The sequence below is a fragment of the Platalea leucorodia genome (assembly GCF_965183815.1).
Source record: "Platalea leucorodia genome assembly, chromosome: 9".
Taxonomy (NCBI): Eukaryota; Metazoa; Chordata; class Aves; order Pelecaniformes; family Threskiornithidae; genus Platalea; species Platalea leucorodia.
Genome location: NC_138831.1, coordinates 32,688,452 through 32,707,253, shown reverse-complemented (window position 1 = coordinate 32,707,253; position 18,802 = coordinate 32,688,452). Strand labels below are relative to the sequence as shown.

Here is an 18,802-nt window from a genome sequence, read left to right as displayed (position 1 = left end):
TAAAAACAAAATGCAAAAGATAAAAGGAAAGAGGAAACTCTTCCCCACCAGCTGGTCAGGAAAAGCATCAACAGAGTCCTCAATGAGTGCCCTCCCCTGTGGGACTCTGAAGTGCAGCAAATGGAGATGAAGATGACAATGATGGCTTCTCACCATTATTTTCCTCTAGTACTGATCACTTTTCACTAGTACCTGCTCAAGTGCTCTATTGGCTAATTTAGCAACACTTTTAGTACTGACTGGAGTATGCTAATCAGGTGCAAGTGTTGCACATTAATTCGCTGTTAAGCTTACATGCAGATATATTACTGCATACTACTTTTGAGTATTTAAATGTCTATTATCTACTTTCCATTAGACAGGTAGTTTTTGCACTAAAGATCTCTGAACCTCTAGATACACTCTCTAGAATGATGTTACATGACTATGCAAACTATGGTAAGCAAATTTTGAAAGAGGTTGAGGTTTTTGTTTCTTCGTTTTAAAACACCAAAACACCTCTCTCTAGAAATAAACTTTCATTCATAGCACCCCACTTTACATTAACCCACAATTTTGTGGAGCTTTTTCCATACTACTTGCAAAATCCTGGGATGGCAGTTCTGCAGTACTTTTCCTTCAATGGAGTATTCATAGCCCTTCTGCTACTCTGATGCAGTGAGCAGAGCAACACATATGTAAAATTTGGAGACACTTTTTCATATAAATGAATAAAATAAAAGCCTTAAAGTGTCTGTTTAGTTTATAGAACATGATGAAAGATGATACCTGCAGCCAATACAATTGAGCCCGTAAGCTTCTTTGGTGAGGTGACTGTTTGAATTCAACCTGAATTCCTGACAGGAAGTTTCGTCGGATGCTGCATTTGACTGGGAGACGCATTTCCATTGGAAACTTACTAAAATTCACCTGGAAATACAAGAAAGCAGAGCTAACATACAGTTTAATTAGAGAAATAATGAAATGTTATGTTACTAGTAAGCAGACTAGGACATAAAACATGCATTTTTCCTTATTTCATGATCACATGGCTATTGAATTACTCAATCCAGTTATCTGCATGGAAAGGAACGAAAACCACAAGTTAGTCTGATAAGCACATTACATTGCAGCTTTAGTTGCCCCAAGCAGGAACTTCTGTGTCATCTTAGTACCTATTTCTTCATGAGTTATATATTACACTGCCATAATTAAAGATATTTACATGCAGCTGACTACTTCTCCAGATGATGCTTTTACCCTGATCCTGAAACATTTAAGTTATGAGAAGCAAAAAGGAAAAACCTCTCCTTTATTCTGAGTCAAATATAATGATTTAGAGATACAAGGTTTTGATACCACGTACTGTAAATGCACTACTGCAATGTACATAAATGGAAGTATTCATACAACTAAGGATATATATGTTTTTCAAATGAAAGGATGATATAGAAAACAAGCCTGATTATGGTACTATAAAATGCCTGTATTTTACTTAGCCATTTCAACACATTAAATTTATGCGTGGAATACAGCTATGTATAATTAATGTCTGAAAAAGCTCAGGTAAGTGAATTAATTTCAAGAGTCTTTCAACGCTATAGGCTCCTTTATCATATCAAGCCATGGGAACCACAGCTTACTAAGAAGCTAAAACCAAGATTTCTGCAAAGAACTGAAGTTGCATCAATGAAAATATAGGTTCATAACTAACACGCAGATACCAAGCAATCTTTTCTACCACACAAAAGCAAAATTCTTTGAGATTCTCACTTCATAATACAAGTCTGAAAAATACCTCAATACTGCCTCAGTATTACCTCAATACAAAAATATTCTACTGTATAAAATGTGAAACTATTAAAAAAAAAAGCAAAAAGCTTGCTTTTTGTTTTTGTTCCTCTTTAACACAGCATCTATCCTTACTTAGCAAAACAGAAGTCTGTTTTAACTGTTGTACATGTTCTGCAATCATTTCAACACTGAAACCTCAAAACATACCTCAGTATTGCTGTCTAGTTTATGCCAACCTGGAGCTTGGAAAGCACTCTTACAAAGATACTTTTGATAGGCTTGTTCCAACAGGTTTATTTGCTTTTGATTAAATGGTTTCCACTTTTGCCTTGGTTTCATTTCCCAAACAACACCAGAGCTGCAAGGCAAATAACAGGGTTAACAATTTAAGAGTATTTAAACCTTTCTTATGCATGCAAACCATGTATAAAGACATTATCCTAATTTTTCAGGTTCAAAAAAAAATATTGTTTACTCTTTTTTTCAATAGAATCTAAGAAAGAAGGCAGTTACTCCTATTTATTCAAATTGCACAATAAGAATAAAGGCAGAACTTAATTTTACTTAAAAAGGTTTCACTTATATTAATTCCATTTGAAAAATGTCTTCTTCAACTCAACTATATTGCTAAAATTATAATATGCTGTCAAATTTTGATTATTCAAAGGAATATTTAGGCTTCCATGTGCAGTACCTAGTAATTCCTATATAAGAGATTTCTTTTTTGTTTTCATTGTTAACAAGAGAAAGTCCAAGACTATGGATTGACAAGTTTATTTCTTGATCAGGTTGCTCCAGCTCCTCTGCTTGTCGTGCTTTAGAAACTAATGCAACATCATCTGTAAAAAGCAGCACTCGTTGGCGTCCATCCAGGAAAGACACCCAGTGTATTTGAGTATTTGCATTGTAAGGGAATTGGCCACATTCATCCTGTATTGGGGAGAAAAAAAAAAAAAAGTATATAATAAGTATATTACAGCAGTAAATCCATGATGCTGCTGTATGTTTACAAGCAAGCAAGTTTACTGGCACACACACAAACCAGAACTCAGTATTTTTCTTGTTTGTTCAGTTTACTGCATCATAGTGATTCGGTGGCATCTTCTATCCCAACAGTGGAAAGTTGGGGGTTGGGAATTTTTTTTACCCTCTTGAAAAGTAGGCATTCCAGCAATATTTGTGGATGAGAATAATACTGGAAATTATTAGGAAATGAAGGCCCTCACAGCAAAAGAAAAGACTTAGAATCATAGGTGATGGGGGAAGAAGGCATTAAATCATATACCACAAAACTGCAAAACCAGACAATGATTAAGATCTCTGCTCTTCAAATGCAGATATTCCTTATTTGTTAATTTGTGAGGCAAAACTGAGATAGTTAAAGCCCTTTTCTCAAAAGCCCCAAATAATCATGAATGTAACCACAATTATATACTAAGAAAATCAGTTTCAAACTAAAAACATTTTAAATGTAAAAAATTTGACCCAAGAAAGTGCTTATACAGTAAAGCACACTGTAATTGGTTAACTGTCAGAGTTCAGCTGTGAGAAACTAAATCCATTTCCAGTATAACTGAAACACAAACTTGCTTTCCTGTCCCTACTTTCAGCTACTAACGTTTTCAGTTTTCTTATCTTAACTCTGTGCCTAGTCAACAGAAAAAACAAGCCACCTCTGAAGAATTCAGTTTAGTAAAAGGTGCAAGAGGGCTGCTATTTCAAGACAGACACATAGGACTTTATTTAGCCTACATTCCAGTTAAGTGAGAAAAATCTTCCTCCATCAGTGCTTGCTTCCCCATTCTTTAACAAAATACTTGCCCAGTCTTATCCTATATTTACCTCTGCTTCTAGTTATAGCTTCCCTCTTGCCCCACTCTTTTTCCATCTTGATCATCTTTATTTTGCCCCTGCTTCACAAATTTTCCTATTTTAATATTGCATGAGTTACAAACACTGAAATAGCTCTTAGCAAGCAACTCAGAATTTTCTGCTCCATGCAAGCATTTCCCATAGGAAGTGAGAGTCACAACAGTCAGGGGTTTTCTCCATCTTTAGGGAGATACTTAAGCCGAATGCAGCACTACTAGATAAGTGGTGAATTATTCATCCTCTGTACTATTTAGGTACGTCCACCGCTCACACACTTTATCCTCCTTCTTTCATATCCAAGAAAACCATGGGGAAAATGCAGGTTGGAGTTTCTGCCCAATCCTCCAATTATATTAATCTAAACATCTAAAATCTTGCTACTTGAGAGCAGGCTTAAAAGTCTCTTACAGGACAAGAGAGATGCAAAGTTACCAAAGAAGCTTTCTCCCACATAATTTTAATCTTGTTATAGTCCTAGATTGGTTTAGCATTTACTTCTCCCCTTCTGAAATTTACCTTAAGTAGGTCATGTTCACCAAAATTTTGGGAGTAGCCCCAAGTCAATTTTCTTGTTTTAGTTGGATCTGTCCATGCAAACAGGCATACTTGCTTTGGTTTCAACTCCATTTCCTCTTGTAATCCACTGCAGGTTAAAAGAAAAGGAGTAATATGACAGCATTCACTAGTTAAGACCACTGATTGAAGGGGTGCAAGCAGATCACAGTGCTATATACTCCGCCCCTCCAGCCCCCTGGGGTGAAGCATGAAGGGCCTAGGCTATCCACTCCAAACAAGTCCAGCTGCAGCTAGGCTCTGGGTGAACTAAGATCTATACCGCGACTTTATTCCCCCCACTTTCTCAAACTATGAAGACTGCTTAAAAGTAGACAAAATACTTCATTAAAAGAATATGATGAAGACAAATTTTTTTTCTATTTTTCAAGGTACCATAATGGTAAAAGAGAAATACTTTCTTCACAAAGGATACCCCCTGGTTAAACAACCAATGGTGAATTGTTTCTTTCACATACCTCTGTTTATATCTGAGGGAGTCCCAGGAAGTATGGTTAACAATAAGAGCTGGAGCAGCTCCCTCATGGTAATCCGAGAAGCTTATGAGAGTAGAATGCTCAGAAACGTTCACATCTACCAGTAAGCCCCCATTCTGGAGAGAAAGTTAGACAGAAAGTTCAATATTGATTCTATGCGTAAATTCAAGTTAGAACAGACTAAATTGTTATTTTTAGATCAATCTTTCACCAGCCTCTTACAAATGAAAAAAGGAAGTGTACTCTACATTATCTAGTAACAGTAAGCCCAAACACTGGTCACTGGCTTAAAACAGACATCAGTAGCATCCACAAACTATTTGTTGATTTAACTTAACTGAAAAATTATATTCAAATGATAACATTTTTAAGAATTACTTTATTTGGCTAAGTTCAGAAAAAAGTATAGGCAAACATTCCCTTCACTTTCTATTACAAAACTTAAAATTATATTTAGAAACTGCAATTTCCTTCATACTCCTTAAAAATCTGAAAGGCTACTCTAGGCAAACATACTAAAGTTTTTAAAGGTATGACAAATACAGCAACAGCATATTAACAAACTGATCACTGAGCAGAAAAGTTCTGTTGATTAAACCCGTAAACAAATCAGCTGTTCAGCTTCCTATAAGCTTGTCCAAACTAAATCACTTGACCACTTCACACACCTATGAAAACATTAACAACATTGCAAACTTGATTCACAACCTTTTTTGTGCAACAGAACCGAAGTGCAGTGCACCAGCACCTTAAGGCACAAGGTTTCAATCTTGATGACCTTGGGGAATCAACGTTTCTTAAGTTCAATGCCATAAGGTTACAATGGAGTATTAAGAACAGACCACACAAAGTCAGTCTCACCAATTCTTCCAGCCTCAGCAGAGTACCGTTATCCTGGGCTTTAAACAGGAATGGTTTGGATGAGCTTTCATAGCCAACTACTCTTACACAAAGTTCACCAGATGAGTTTTCAGGCCAAAATGGAAGACACTGTAAAACAAGAAATATGCATGACTTTAAGAGTTCATGTATGTTCAAGGTAGTAAGCCAGCAGTAAAACAGTCTTGTGTGACTAAAACTATTTCAAATGCCTTAGTTCTTACCCCACTATTTACTGATTAACATCTCATCTACATTTAGTAAATTATCTAAACTGAAGGACTTGATTAATTTACCAATATATGCAACCTGTGCTGTTCAAGTTGCCCTGAGATGTGAAGTATCCACATCATACCATCAGAAGTGACTGAGCTTCTGTAAGAGAACTGCTTTTTCCTTAAGTGACAGCCAGATACCAGTTGTTTGACTACAATAACATCCAAAGGAAAAAAAAACCCTGAAACATTACCTCTGAAGCAGAGATATAATTCCATTTATTAGTTGGAAAAGAGCCACTAGGACCAATTTCTCCAACTTCTAGTTCCAGAGAAGATTTGTTTGCTATTGTGTAGAATGGAGTGAAGGTAACTATCCTGGTAAGGTTAAAACTGCTCATTTTGATGCTAACTCCAACCTGTTAAACAAGGACAATTTGAGCAAACAATCAACAAGAAGCTTAAGAGTAAAGTCAGGATGGAAAAAAAGAAAAGTCAACATTACTGTAATTACAAAGGTTAGCATGTAACACTCCTGTTCTGAACACCTGTAATAAAAGAACCAAAACAGCATGCAGTAAAATCAGCGAACTACGCAACACAATTAACACAATGATAAAGAGACAGTTTTACGGTTTTAGCTGTAGCATTTTGTAGCTGTAGTATTTGTGGGGAAAATCCAACAGGAATCCCTCTACACTAAATCAAGACAACCTAAAATGATCGTATCAGAGATCAGTTAAACAGTATATGGAAACACAATTCCCCACATATCTGCATACTAAATAAAAATAAAAAGAATAAAGTATATTCTTTATTCTGCTTAGTTGTGGAAACATAGTCTTAGACAAGGCTGCTAAGTGAAGATCTAACATTTGCAAACCATTATGAATTCTGAATGTGAACTCTTATCTCTACTATGCGAGTTCACCGTTGTATTTTCAAACAGCCTAGTACTACACATTTGTTATATAAATCACATGTTTATGATTACACTGAAAATTCTGTTGGTGAAACTACTTCTCACCAGGTGCAGACCTGAATAGTTGGGGCATAAAAATTATCACCCTAGATGTTAAATATTTCCATGATTTAAAAACAGTGTAAGTAGTGAAACAAAGGCCTTAAAGGAGAAAAAAAGTCAAGCCAAAAGAACCCCAAGAGAGCTCCACAAAACACAGAAACCTATCTTACCAGATAGTCCATGTTATTAGCTGAACATCTGACACATCCATAGCTTCCTACAGTATCAAGGGAAAAGCTACTGGACCAAGTGCTAGTCGAAATACATAACTGGATCTACACACAAAAAAGAACAATGTGGAAAGTACTTCAATAAATTCATTTTAATTTTATAGTTCATGCATTATGGAGTGCAATTATATCACATGCAGCAGTATAAAGATGACAAGTGCTTTTAAAACCTTCTGTAAGTTAAGATGAGCTTAAGCATGTAGTATCACTATTCATATTCTGATTTATTAGTCTGTGCCTGAGTTCTGGGAAAGATTTAACAGTAAAAGGCAGCAAAATAGAGGAGTCCTCATTGACTCTTATGTTTGTGACAGCACACACATAGATGGGAAAGTGCTACAATTTTGCGGTGCTTCACAAACTTGAAGAGGGGGGAGGAAACAATCAAAAGAACACCTTGTCAAAACTGTTTCCTCAACCATTTCTTCACTATTGTTGGGTGAAAAAAATAGATTTGCAAGGAAAGAAGGGCCACTTCAGAAAAAATCCTCTACTACAGTACTCTTCATTTGACTATAAAAATATCACATCAAAACAAAATCAAAACAAAAGAAATATGTTTAACATAGGACAGAATATTTACATTGTGCATTTTAAGTGTCAAAGCACCAAGCTGACTAAAACATAAGCCTGTAATTCCTCTTTATTCAATGGAAAATGCCTCCACAGGAAGATTCAGAGCAGCCTTCCTTTGGACTATAAAGGAAACCACACTCTTAGTTTACATAGCTACATTAAACTCCTCTCTCCAAGGAAAGATTTTTCTGGTAGGGTACCCACAGAGTTTTCAGGACCTAACCACTCTACACCATCAGCCAGCTTCTGGCAGGATGAAAGTTAGCCAATGCGATGCAGTGCAAGATCTGGAAAAAGTTACAATAGACTTTTTGTCTACCTGCCTTCCCTTCTACTTAGTCCAAAAAGTCTAATTAACAAGAAGAAAGCAGCAGCCAAATGAAAGCCTATAAATAGTAAAAAAACCCAATCCTTAGACAAATGGGGGGGGGGCGGGGGGCAGCGCATGGGAGCGTCCCCCTCAGAGCAGGATTTTAAACCACCACCGCCTAAAATAAGCATACCTTATTTTTACTAAAAATATTTTTCTTTTTAAAGGAGAACAAAACAATATCTCTGTAGTCTGCTGGATGCTTCACATGAGTGTCTTCAGCTCGATACTGGAGAATACGGGAAGTCTTGTTGATTATCCAATAAGGACTGAACACAGACAAGATCATACGGCTTCCAATTCGCCTAGTATGTATGTAAATATCCACTGTCATCACTGGCGCAGAATGGGATGTGAAACACACGGAAAAAAATTCAGGCATCCCATGACGAATTTTAAGATGCCCATTCCAGTCTTTGCCTTGATATTTTATCAACACAAGCTCCATTATTTCTCCATTGATTCTTGAATGAAAAACATCTGCAGCACTCCCTTCTGTCAATTCACAGGCTTCTGCTGTTCCCTGTAGCAAAATTAGAAGGAGCAAATTAAGTTTTTAACATATAAAATTTAGGTATTACAAAAACACATTTTATTCTTCTCTTGCAAGATGCACGTTTCGGGTATCTCAGTACTACATGTTCCAGTCTCCAATCACTTTTATTTGAGCCTGATCCTACGAATAATTTGAGATCAATTGCACTTTTCTTGCAGGACAGTAAAGACTGCTTAATTCTGGATTTCAGGAAGGCAAAATAGCTCCAATGTATCCCCTGTCTCTGTTCCCTCCCTCCCTCCCCCATGAATTCCAATGGACTATGGCAATGAGTTCTTATTCATATATTTACAACACTGGGTGCAACACTGAATTGGACTATGCTGCAGACGTACAGCCAGGACTTTTCACATTAAAGAACACTCAAGGCAGAAAGCTGGCAGCTGTGCCATACTGTTTGGCAGCACAGCTTTCCTCAGGTAGTAGCATCCCACAACAGCAGCTTTCCTAATTTTTACTGAGAAACAGTATATTTTATTGTATTGAACAGTGGCCAGGTTTGATTAGTCAAGGGGTGTGAAGACAATAAGCACATACCCATCTACAGGTACAGTGACTTCAGCAATAGATTTGAATTACTAGTTTTAGCTCCTCAGTCAAGGCAATGGCACTCTGTTCTACACCCTGTGACACTGAGTACTGAAGTACAGTGAAGGTAAGGAAAACTGGAAATAGTGCCATTAGGATGTTGGACAGAAGTGAAAGAAAGATGTAAGTGAATGCCACAGCCAGTTATGCTACTAGGACAAAACAGAACAAATTAGGATGATGTATCTAAATCCTCACACCTTTTCTGTTTACTAAAATCACTCAGCTTTCATGAAGAAATACTAGATACTGAAAAAACTGAAAGAAGAGAAAAAAGTCTGCATAGCATGCCACAAAGAAATCTTCCAATTTGTGCAAGGGAGACCTCACAGTAGTCCTCAGTAAAGAATCAGTGTCAGAATGGAGAGAAGTTGTGTTTTCTACACAGAAGAAAAGCTCCAGAAAATTGAGATGCTTCTTCCTATGCCTCTTCCTGTGAAACAAAAGATATCTTGCAAAACACAAACAGGATCTCAGAAGAATGTAAAAGAGAAAGATCAATCCAGTTCAGGATTCATATTTAAGGAGCAATGCAGAACTGGCCAGGAACACCCAAATTAAAAACAATTTATCCCCAAACTCCCAGAATCAATCCATCAGCTGACTCACTCATTTACAACAGAAAATACAAAAACAAATATTCAGTATCTTCCACACTACATTCACCTCCACTTCCAAGTATAGTCTTGCTTAAAATCAAGTAAAGGATTTACAAATAAAACCATAAAACAACATACCTCAAGCAAATATCTCAAGGAGTATGGTAAAAGATTCCTCACAGTCAGTGTAGGGTAAAGGTGGATAATGTAAGCAGGATCCCATTCCTCTCCATAAGCTGAAATATAATTTAGTTCATCAGGTACAGCTGTTGAGCTGATTATTAGAGGCAAGAAATTTGTCTCGATGGCTGGGCACTGTAACAAGCACTTTACTTCATTGCTCCTATGTAGCTCTTCCCTCCAGGCAATGTAAGTTGTGGACTCTTTAAACTGACCCTCTAACATTCCTGCTGGTCGAATATATAGTTGACACCTATGGGAAGAAGACAGATAATGGAACACAATAGCTTTCCATTGACAGCTAACTTCACCCATTTTAAAGTAATTGCTAATATTCTGAAGGGCTTTTGCAGCATGCTAATTACCTAATAAAGATAGAATTTTGGTGTTTTAGCCCAGCCAGGAAGAGTTCCAAGTGCAAATGTAAGCTTCCACACTAATGCTGTATTTGTGCATCGGTTTCACAAAGATTAGCCCTACAGAACAGGAAAAAGTGTACCTGTATGAATGTAAAGGAACATGAAATTCCTCTTCTGGCTTGGATATGCCAATTGGCTCCAGTGACTTGGAGTCTCTAGCCAGTTTGTAGATTATAAATGGGATTGAGAAATGGTTCTTGATCTAGGATCAAAATGCATAATTTTCATTACATTTCTATGCTATAAATTTCTGAAGGAAAAAGTATGAGTAGCAACAAGGAAAAACAACATTAGTAGATTTAATGAAACTCCTCTGGAAAACAGACTTCTATGCATCTTAGCAAGAAGTACAATTCTGAAGGAGAACAATATGCAAGCATATGAGAAAACTATGCTACTTTTAAGTTCCATGCATTGAAAAACATGCTTAAAATGCCAAATCACATAAAAAGTACATATTCCAACCTCAGCGTTGACGGTATTAGAAAGGCAAAAGTTAAAAGTAAAAACAAAATTTTTCATTTATCAGGAAGACACATACATAGGGAATACAGATAAAAATTCATGTAACAAAGAGTAAAATATTAATTATTTACCTTTAAGTAACTTTTTGGAAAAGTATGATCTCAAAAAAATGTATTAAGCTAGCAAAGCAAAGTCACTCAGAGAAGGGCACTGCTTTCAGGCTTTTGGTTCGATTTGGTTGGTTTTTTTTTACCTGCAGAGGTGATCGCACAGTAATAATCTTATTTCCTTCTGTAGCATCTATCTGTACAATGATTGAGTCTGAATGATCAACAAGAAGGTTTCTTATGTTGTACAGTCGTCGACCTGGTTTGGCTATGGGAATGTTTACCACTTCTCTATATCCTTGAAGTTCTAATCCATAAAAATATACAAAAGTCTTAATTAGGCAAAACAAATCACATTACTGTTTTCTATTTGAACAATACTTTAGCTTCTCTAAACTCAGCAACAACCAGGATCAAAGCACTCTCTGGCAAGCTTTAATGTCAGTATACTCTTGAAGACCATAACTTTAGATTATGATTTATACATAGCACGATAAATATACCAAACAGTAAACAAAGGTATTTGTGGTATTTGTTGGGTGAGTTAACAAAACGCAACACAGAACATGATCTTTTTATCATGGCCAAGTACCTTCGTATGGGATGTGATGGAAAGGAAAAAACCCAGGAGATTAGGTATTAGTAGTTATTATATCCTATTCTCCTGGGAGTATTTTCTGGCAAAGCTAAAAACACGGAAAAATCATAACTGCTCTCAAGTAACTGGGTAACTACAGAAAGCTGAATGGTAGTAGGGATATGAGAAATGAAGATCCTGTTTAACAGGAGTTGGAACCCACAGGCCTATGTCCCAGGGGTCTGTAAGATAGTCTATCAATGACTCCACTGGAATGTCTTCCATTTCTTCTAAAGGGGGGAAAAAAAATATTGTACTTTTCACCCTCTGAAAAACTGGACAGAAGGATTTTTACATCTCTCTAATTTTTTTTTTATCGCCATCAGTATTCAAAAGTAGTTTCAACACAAGGTATTTCACCTGAATTTTGATCACAGTGAATTTAACCATGTTGACTCCCCCATCTTCCCATTCTCAAGATGTTATAACACATAGTGTTCCCTAGCACAATACCTAAATTTAAAGAGAAGACAGAGCTTTCTTGTCGGTACAATGCAGACAACTTTCCTCGTTGGGGTGCTTCAAAAACAGAGTATTCCAGTTCCACGTTCTGACCAATTTCTACGTCGTTCATGTTTTCTTTTTCAACTGCACCAACTATCCGAAAATTGGAGCTAGGAAGCACTTTGAGAGGAACACCTAGGGCATTTTTCACTATGAAAGGTGCTGTCTCTTTAAAGGAATAGTCAAACGTGGATGCAGTCCCTTCTGAAAATGCCTGTAATTAACAACATATATAATACGTCATACATAAATAGCCACAATCACATATAAAGGCTTTAAAAAACAGTTCCCAGCAACTACCGTTTTAAAGAAAAAAGCAATATATATACAGCAATACCTATACTTTGTATAGTGATATTTCAGGGAAGTAAAGGTTACTTCCAGAAAATTTCATTATATTATTTTGTGATTTGCAGCAAATATTGATGCTACAATAAGCATTCATGCTCCTCATAGGAAATTTTTTTACAGTTGTTGAGTTGTAAGAGAAAAATAAGATCTGGGACACAGAAGTCCCAAGCACATTCACCATGTACATACTTAATATTCAACCACAACTTATGCTTACAAACATTTGCTTGATTCCACAAAAGCCATGGTAACTGACTGCCAATATAGACTTACAGTATAAGCAAATACTAACTTAGAGAACTGTTGCTTATTTAAAATTAAAAAAATAAATACGCATACGTGACATTCTGTAAAAATAGCTTGATTTAGTAACCAAATTTTCTTCCCCCCACAAAAAAGGGAAAAAAAAAGCCTAGGACATTCATAAGCATACATACTATTACAAGAAAAAGAGGGAAAAAAGTATTTTTAACACACTGGACTCTACTTCTACAGTTTGAAGGCCAGTCCTAAAATGTACACTTTTCTTAGTATGCTCTTAAGGAGAAAAGATGAAAGGGAAGTAAATTTCTCTTAATATTTCAGGAAAAGGATTGTAGGAAATAGTTGTGTTTATTGGAGGGGTTTATTTTCATTCAGCCTACTTGTAGGACTGTTCCTTAAGTCCTTCTTAAGCACATTTGTTCTTCTAACACAGAAATTGCCTCTTTTCAAAGCTAGCACTGCCTTTTTGTTAACCCTAAAGGACTAATCAGAGTAAAACTCCTCAGCCCTCCTAGATAGCATTTGTCAGAGCTCCAGAACAGTCATTGACTGTGACTGGCAGCACGGAAAGGTCTTAAAAAAAAAAAAATAAATCAGAACTTCTATAGAACCACATAATTCGGCACCTTCTGCCTGTTCGGACTACCTTGGCTAAATTACTGAAAACAGTAAGGCAACATTTGGATATTGTTATATTCATTGTATCCTTCGAAGAGATGTTAACTGCAGTTTGTGGCTCAGGAAGAACAATGAAGTCATCCCCAGGCATCAAACTTCTCTCTTGGACAGGGTTAGTCTTCATCTAAAACAAAAATTCCATTAGGCAATTATGAACATATAGATTACTTTCTCCTATGTTAAAACAGGAAAAAACTTGACCTACACTTGACAATTTTGCCAAGCAAAGGAAAACGTACTTTACTTAGTAAATATCAGACACCTTACACAAAGATGGAAGTTTTATACCACCATGAAAGGCAAGCAAGTTATTTTCTTTCCTCTCTGTATATGTGGTTACACACTACATTTTGCCCATGCACTGGACAATTAACATTATTCAGAAAAACCTTAAGATGTCTAAAGACCTTTTTTTTTTTTTTTCATGTGAAATCACATAGCTGCCTCAAAGGAACAGCATTCAAAAGGTCAATTTCTGTCACATAAAACTTCTAAGAAATAGCTGTCTATTCAAACTATTTCACATAGTTTCAAGTACGTTTACATACTTCCAGCTTTAAACTCCATTGCTTTTTTCCTCCTTCAATTCGTTCAATAAGCGGCTCCCACACTGCATAGGTTTCATTGTAATAATGAACCTGAAGAAAGAATCAAAATTAAACAAGGCATCTAAAAATAAAGGACTGAGTTCCATTCCAATAGCATTTAGTAAGAAAAATATTAATAAGAAAACAATCAATCCTCATTTCACGTTTTGGAGGTCTAGCATTAACTTCTAATGGCTTCAACAATTAATACACAGAAGAGTAATATATCATACATTTTTCATAACTGACATAATTTTTGAAGAACTGACTACCTGGCTTTTAAAGCAACCAGACATCCTGGTAACTCCATATCTTTTTAACACCTTTGCTTAATATAATGCCGTCTCTATCCTTTCCTACACTGTTTGAAAGAATGACTTTGAGATCAAAAACTTCAATGCCACAAGTACTTCATTGTACTATCAAATAACAATTAGTCTGAGCAAACTTTAGTCTGAATCTGGTCCACTGGAACAATTCATCCAACTCATAGTCTACACCGAGTTTTTACTTCCCTTTAGCCACTGCAAATCTGAATAGAAGTTGTGGACCAATCAGTTCTGGATGCTCCCTTTCAGCTATCTTGCTCATCCCTCCCCCCTTCTGGATCCACAGTGCCTTCCACAGTTGTAAATGATTAGGCGTGCATCTTCCATACTCTATTTATTATGGTATGCACATCTAGCAATGAAAGAAGGCTACTTGTATATCCAGTACAGAATGGAGTATGAGGCACATTTGGTAAACTGACAAAATACAACTCAGATGTAGTTAACTTATTGCACAGAGCAGCTGCACATCTGGTTGTATGAAATTTTAACATGCTGCCTCTGTGAGAGACTTATACCATCTCGGAATCTATCATATGTTGGGGAAAAAGAGTTGCAATAGCTGGCAAAACAAATACGGTGTGATTACAATCCAAGATGTAGACAAGATTTTGAGAAAAAGATTATAACTTCTATCTTACCAATAAATACAATGCTAAGGAAACAAAAAAGGTGGGCTGTAAGAGTTAAATATGAATATTCAACTAAGCCAAACTCATTGTTCATACAGCAAAAAGTGAATATGCAAAAATAATAGAGAAACAGAGAGGGCTAGATTATTCCACAGCAGCCACTGCCATTAAAATCTACTATTGATTGCAAAGTTTCTGTAAAATCCACATTATGCTTAGTCATATGCCTGATTACTAAAGAACTCCTAGGAGCATTACAATTTAAACCTATTATTTATTTAGCACATAAAAAGTGTACTAAAAAGTTACTTGAACATTATGAAACATGCAGAAGTGTTTTAAACTGCTAACAATTTGATTCTACATACCTCCAGTGACATATCAGCAGTGACCTCCATCAGCGAGGACCAGTTTTTAAGGACACCTGAAAACACAGATTCTACTAACAATAAAGGGACAGTACGATGTCCCAGACCACATTCCAAGGTGATCTGAACTGATTTCACTACAATGTCAAATTTCTCTTCTTTTAGAATATGTTCACGGTCCATAAAAGTTTCTGTTGCTTCTGTGGCTACATCAACACCAAGAAACCAGGCACTGCACTGATCTATAGGCTTCACTTGCCACAAATTCTCAGAAACTTCAGTTGCTCTTCTAGAATCCTCCTCTGTTGTTTTGGGTTTTATGGCAGCCATAATGGTTATCACAGTATTCAGAATTATTGGCGAGATCTTGAACAAAGAAAAAAAAAATCCTTTATAGCTCAAAACATCTTAGAATTTATTAACCTATGTCCTGGTTTCAGCTGGGATAGAGTTAATTTTCTTCCTAGTAGCTGGTATAGTGCTGTGTTTTGGATTTACTATGAGAATAATGTTGAGAACACACTGATGTTTTGGTTGTTGCTGAGTAGTGCTTACACCAGTCAAGGACTTTTCAGCTTCCCCTGCTCTGCCAGGTGCACAAGAAGCTGGGAGGGGGCACAGCCAGGGGGGCTGACCCAGCCCGGCCAAAGGGCTATTCCATGCTGTATGACGTCATGCGCAGTATATAAACTGGGGGAGCTGGCTGGGGGCCAGCGACCACTGCTCAGGGCATCATTTGGCAGGTGGTAAGTAATTGTATAGTGTATCACTTGCTTTGTATATTATTAGTTATTATTATTACTACTATTGTATTTTATTTTACTTCAATTATTAAACTGTTCTTATCTCAACCCACGAATTTTCTCCCTTTTAAGCTTCTGATTCTCTCCCCATCCCACCAAGGGCAGGGAGTGAGCGAGTGGCTGTGTGGTGCTTAGCTGCTTGCTGGGGTTAAACCATGACAACATACAAAATATATGACAAATGGAAATGGCAAGTAACTCTTGGGTTCTCCATACGGGTACACAGCATTAAAGGCCATTATAAGAGATGCAACTTGAATCCTGTTTCTTTATCTTGGAATTTATTCATGGACCTCCTCTTATTTTCCTTTCATACAAATTTTCCCGATTCCTCCCTCACAATCCCACAGGCTGAAGAACAAAATTCTCAAATTGGAATTTCACTTTTACTGATACGTGGTACTCCCACAACAGTAGTCAGTATCAACATTTTCCCTACTACATTGTAAAAAGTGAATTTATTTTTAAGATCTTCGAGGTGTTCAAAAAAGCATGTTCGCAGAGTTATGTACACCACCATTTCAATTAGCAGTACAGTACGTCATGTCAAAAGCCTTATGCTTTAGGAACAATGTACTATTGCTTACAGTTTAAGACTTTGCCAATGACCACCTTTTCAGATCATAAATGTCAATTTGTCAAGTTTTTATAGGAGAATTAGCAAACTACATTCAGAAAGACCTTTATTATAGGCACAATTATTAATTTACCTATTAAGAACAAGGTACTTCACATTGTATATCATTCTGGAAATCATATTAACAGCCTTAAATTTACATGCACTTGTGTGCGTGCTCCCGCTTATAAGTCTCTCTGAAGAGAAAAATTAGTGGTGGTGGGAGCAGGGGGAAGGGTTGTTTCATAAATTTGGAAGAAACTAGTAGGAGGAGTCCTAATATCTGAAGTATTTAAATTAGTCCTTTTCGGCCAAGAGACTGCCAAAACAAGGAACACGCAACGATTTTTTCCAATACAGAGCAGCTCTAAAAAGGATAAATGCCTATTTCTGGAATTAAACTAATGGGGGAAATGGAAATTTTAAATTGCAATACATAAATTTAAAAAAACCCAAGCTACAGCTTGAGAAACACACCTGTTCTTCCAAAGACAGTTTTAATGATCTTACCTTTATAGTAAGTTCTTCTATTGTTACTACCACAGTTTGTAATCCTGAGACATGCATCATATTTTCCATGACCAAATAACATGGCCGTAACACCTGAGTGAAAAATATAATTTGATTATTAAGGTAACTCCTGGAATCCAACTTTTCAAATGGTCTTGCATTTTTCAATCCCATAGGCCAAAGGGATGCTGATCCCATAAAATAACAACACGTTTCAGAGTAACAGCATTCTTTTCTTAGCACTACTGTGCTTCATTCCAGCATCCAAATTTGCACAAGAGCAATTTTGTACTGGAAGGTTAAAAGTTAGTGTAATAAAAGCTTTTGACATAAGGCTTAAAAAAACCCGACAAAACAAAAAACCAACACACAGACAGACTGATGGTATACTCAAAAAAACCCCGAATCTTTAAGAAAACTAAACGCATAAGGAAAGATACCATGTGCAAGATGAACCACACAGGCCACCTTTGTGGCTCTGCTCCCCTGCCAGGAATGAGTAGATGAAGTTCCAGACAACATGCTGATCAGCACACTCTACTGCAACAAGTAAACCGACAGCCAGTAAAAAAAGTTGCAGAGAGGTATTCTTAGTCTTCAAAATCCCTCATACAATTTCTTCACTAAGAAGCTTTTAATTTAATTTACAAATGCACTACACAGGTTTTAGACAGAGCTCTGTGTGATGAAGTCTGGCACCTACTGATAAAAGATTCACCTTTAAGCGGCATACCAGAGATGCACAGTCCCTTCCTATCTTCATAACAATCAATGATATGAAAACTGAATTTTCTGAGTGCTATGGATGCGCGAACTAAAGGACACACCTGCCAACAGTTCTCATTATGAAAGCTTTTTTAAAGTTTTTTTTTACCGTAGTAACACTCTTGTCTTGTTTTTCTTTGAGAAAGGCACAGGCCAACACTTTGAAGCCGTTCACTTGAGCAGTCATCCTCTGTGCAAGCTTTCCAGATGTCAGAGAAAAGTCACATTGGAAGGAAACTTTTAAGGCAGGGGCATCAGCATCAGTCAAATTAGCAACAAATACAATTTCTGGATCCATGATGACAGCTTTTACTGTCATATTTGGCCGTACAGATATTTCTATGAAAAGTAAGTAAAAAACCCCTTGAATATAAAAGGTTTGAAAGCATTATTATGTACATAATACCTAAACCATGCATAAAAATTGCTACATAATTTTAGAGGTACAAAATTAACAGATAATGTCTCAATTTTCACAGGAATACTTTGCTGAAACTGAATATCACACCATGTCCAGAAATCAGCAGCAAACTAGTCAGAAGTTTTGTGTTGAAGAAACTGTTTCAATATTGTAAAAAGACAGTATTAGCTCTATACACTGTAGTCAATCTAAGCACTGGCTCTACAAAGCCAAGTTGGAAATAAGTTATCTTCTGACTCAATACTGTGGTGGTGCTGCCCCTCCCCCGGGCCACCCTGAAATGTCAGGATAAGCCCTATTGTGCTGTTATCTTGGTCACAAGTGCAGTGACTTGGGTGTCAGGCACTCTCTGGCCACACCTGGACCATCTGCTGCCTGAATGGAACATCAGGACCACCCTGAGATCTCAGGAGAAGCTGTGTGTGCTTTGGGAAA

At 36.7% G+C, this 18,802-nt stretch overlaps 1 protein-coding gene across 9 annotated transcripts in view; it reads right to left on the bottom strand.

Moving 5' to 3' along the window:
* The window catches only part of VPS13C (vacuolar protein sorting 13 homolog C), a 99,730-nt gene that overhangs the window by 22,516 nt on the left and 58,412 nt on the right, over nt 1–18,802 (bottom strand). For all 9 annotated transcript variants that reach the window (XR_014229210.1, XM_082322098.1, XM_082322100.1 and 6 more), the window contains 18 exons: nt 18,056–18,285; nt 17,182–17,274; nt 15,253–15,618; nt 13,885–13,974; nt 13,305–13,460; nt 11,993–12,257; nt 11,049–11,209; nt 10,411–10,532; nt 9,870–10,164; nt 8,122–8,511; nt 6,983–7,087; nt 6,043–6,207; nt 5,556–5,684; nt 4,677–4,810; nt 4,162–4,288; nt 2,468–2,703; nt 1,981–2,131; nt 769–909 (listed from right to left, as the gene is read on the bottom strand). Coding sequence is in view for 8 of the 9 variants with exons in the window: in XM_082322098.1 (XP_082178224.1) it covers nt 769–909; nt 1,981–2,131; nt 2,468–2,703; nt 4,162–4,288; nt 4,677–4,810; nt 5,556–5,684; nt 6,043–6,207; nt 6,983–7,087; nt 8,122–8,511; nt 9,870–10,164; nt 10,411–10,532; nt 11,049–11,209; nt 11,993–12,257; nt 13,305–13,460; nt 13,885–13,974; nt 15,253–15,618; nt 17,182–17,274; nt 18,056–18,285 (3,356 nt within the window). In the remaining variant the exon portion in view is untranslated. The remainder of the gene's footprint in view (nt 1–768; nt 910–1,980; nt 2,132–2,467; nt 2,704–4,161; nt 4,289–4,676; nt 4,811–5,555; nt 5,685–6,042; nt 6,208–6,982; nt 7,088–8,121; nt 8,512–9,869; nt 10,165–10,410; nt 10,533–11,048; nt 11,210–11,992; nt 12,258–13,304; nt 13,461–13,884; nt 13,975–15,252; nt 15,619–17,181; nt 17,275–18,055; nt 18,286–18,802) is intronic.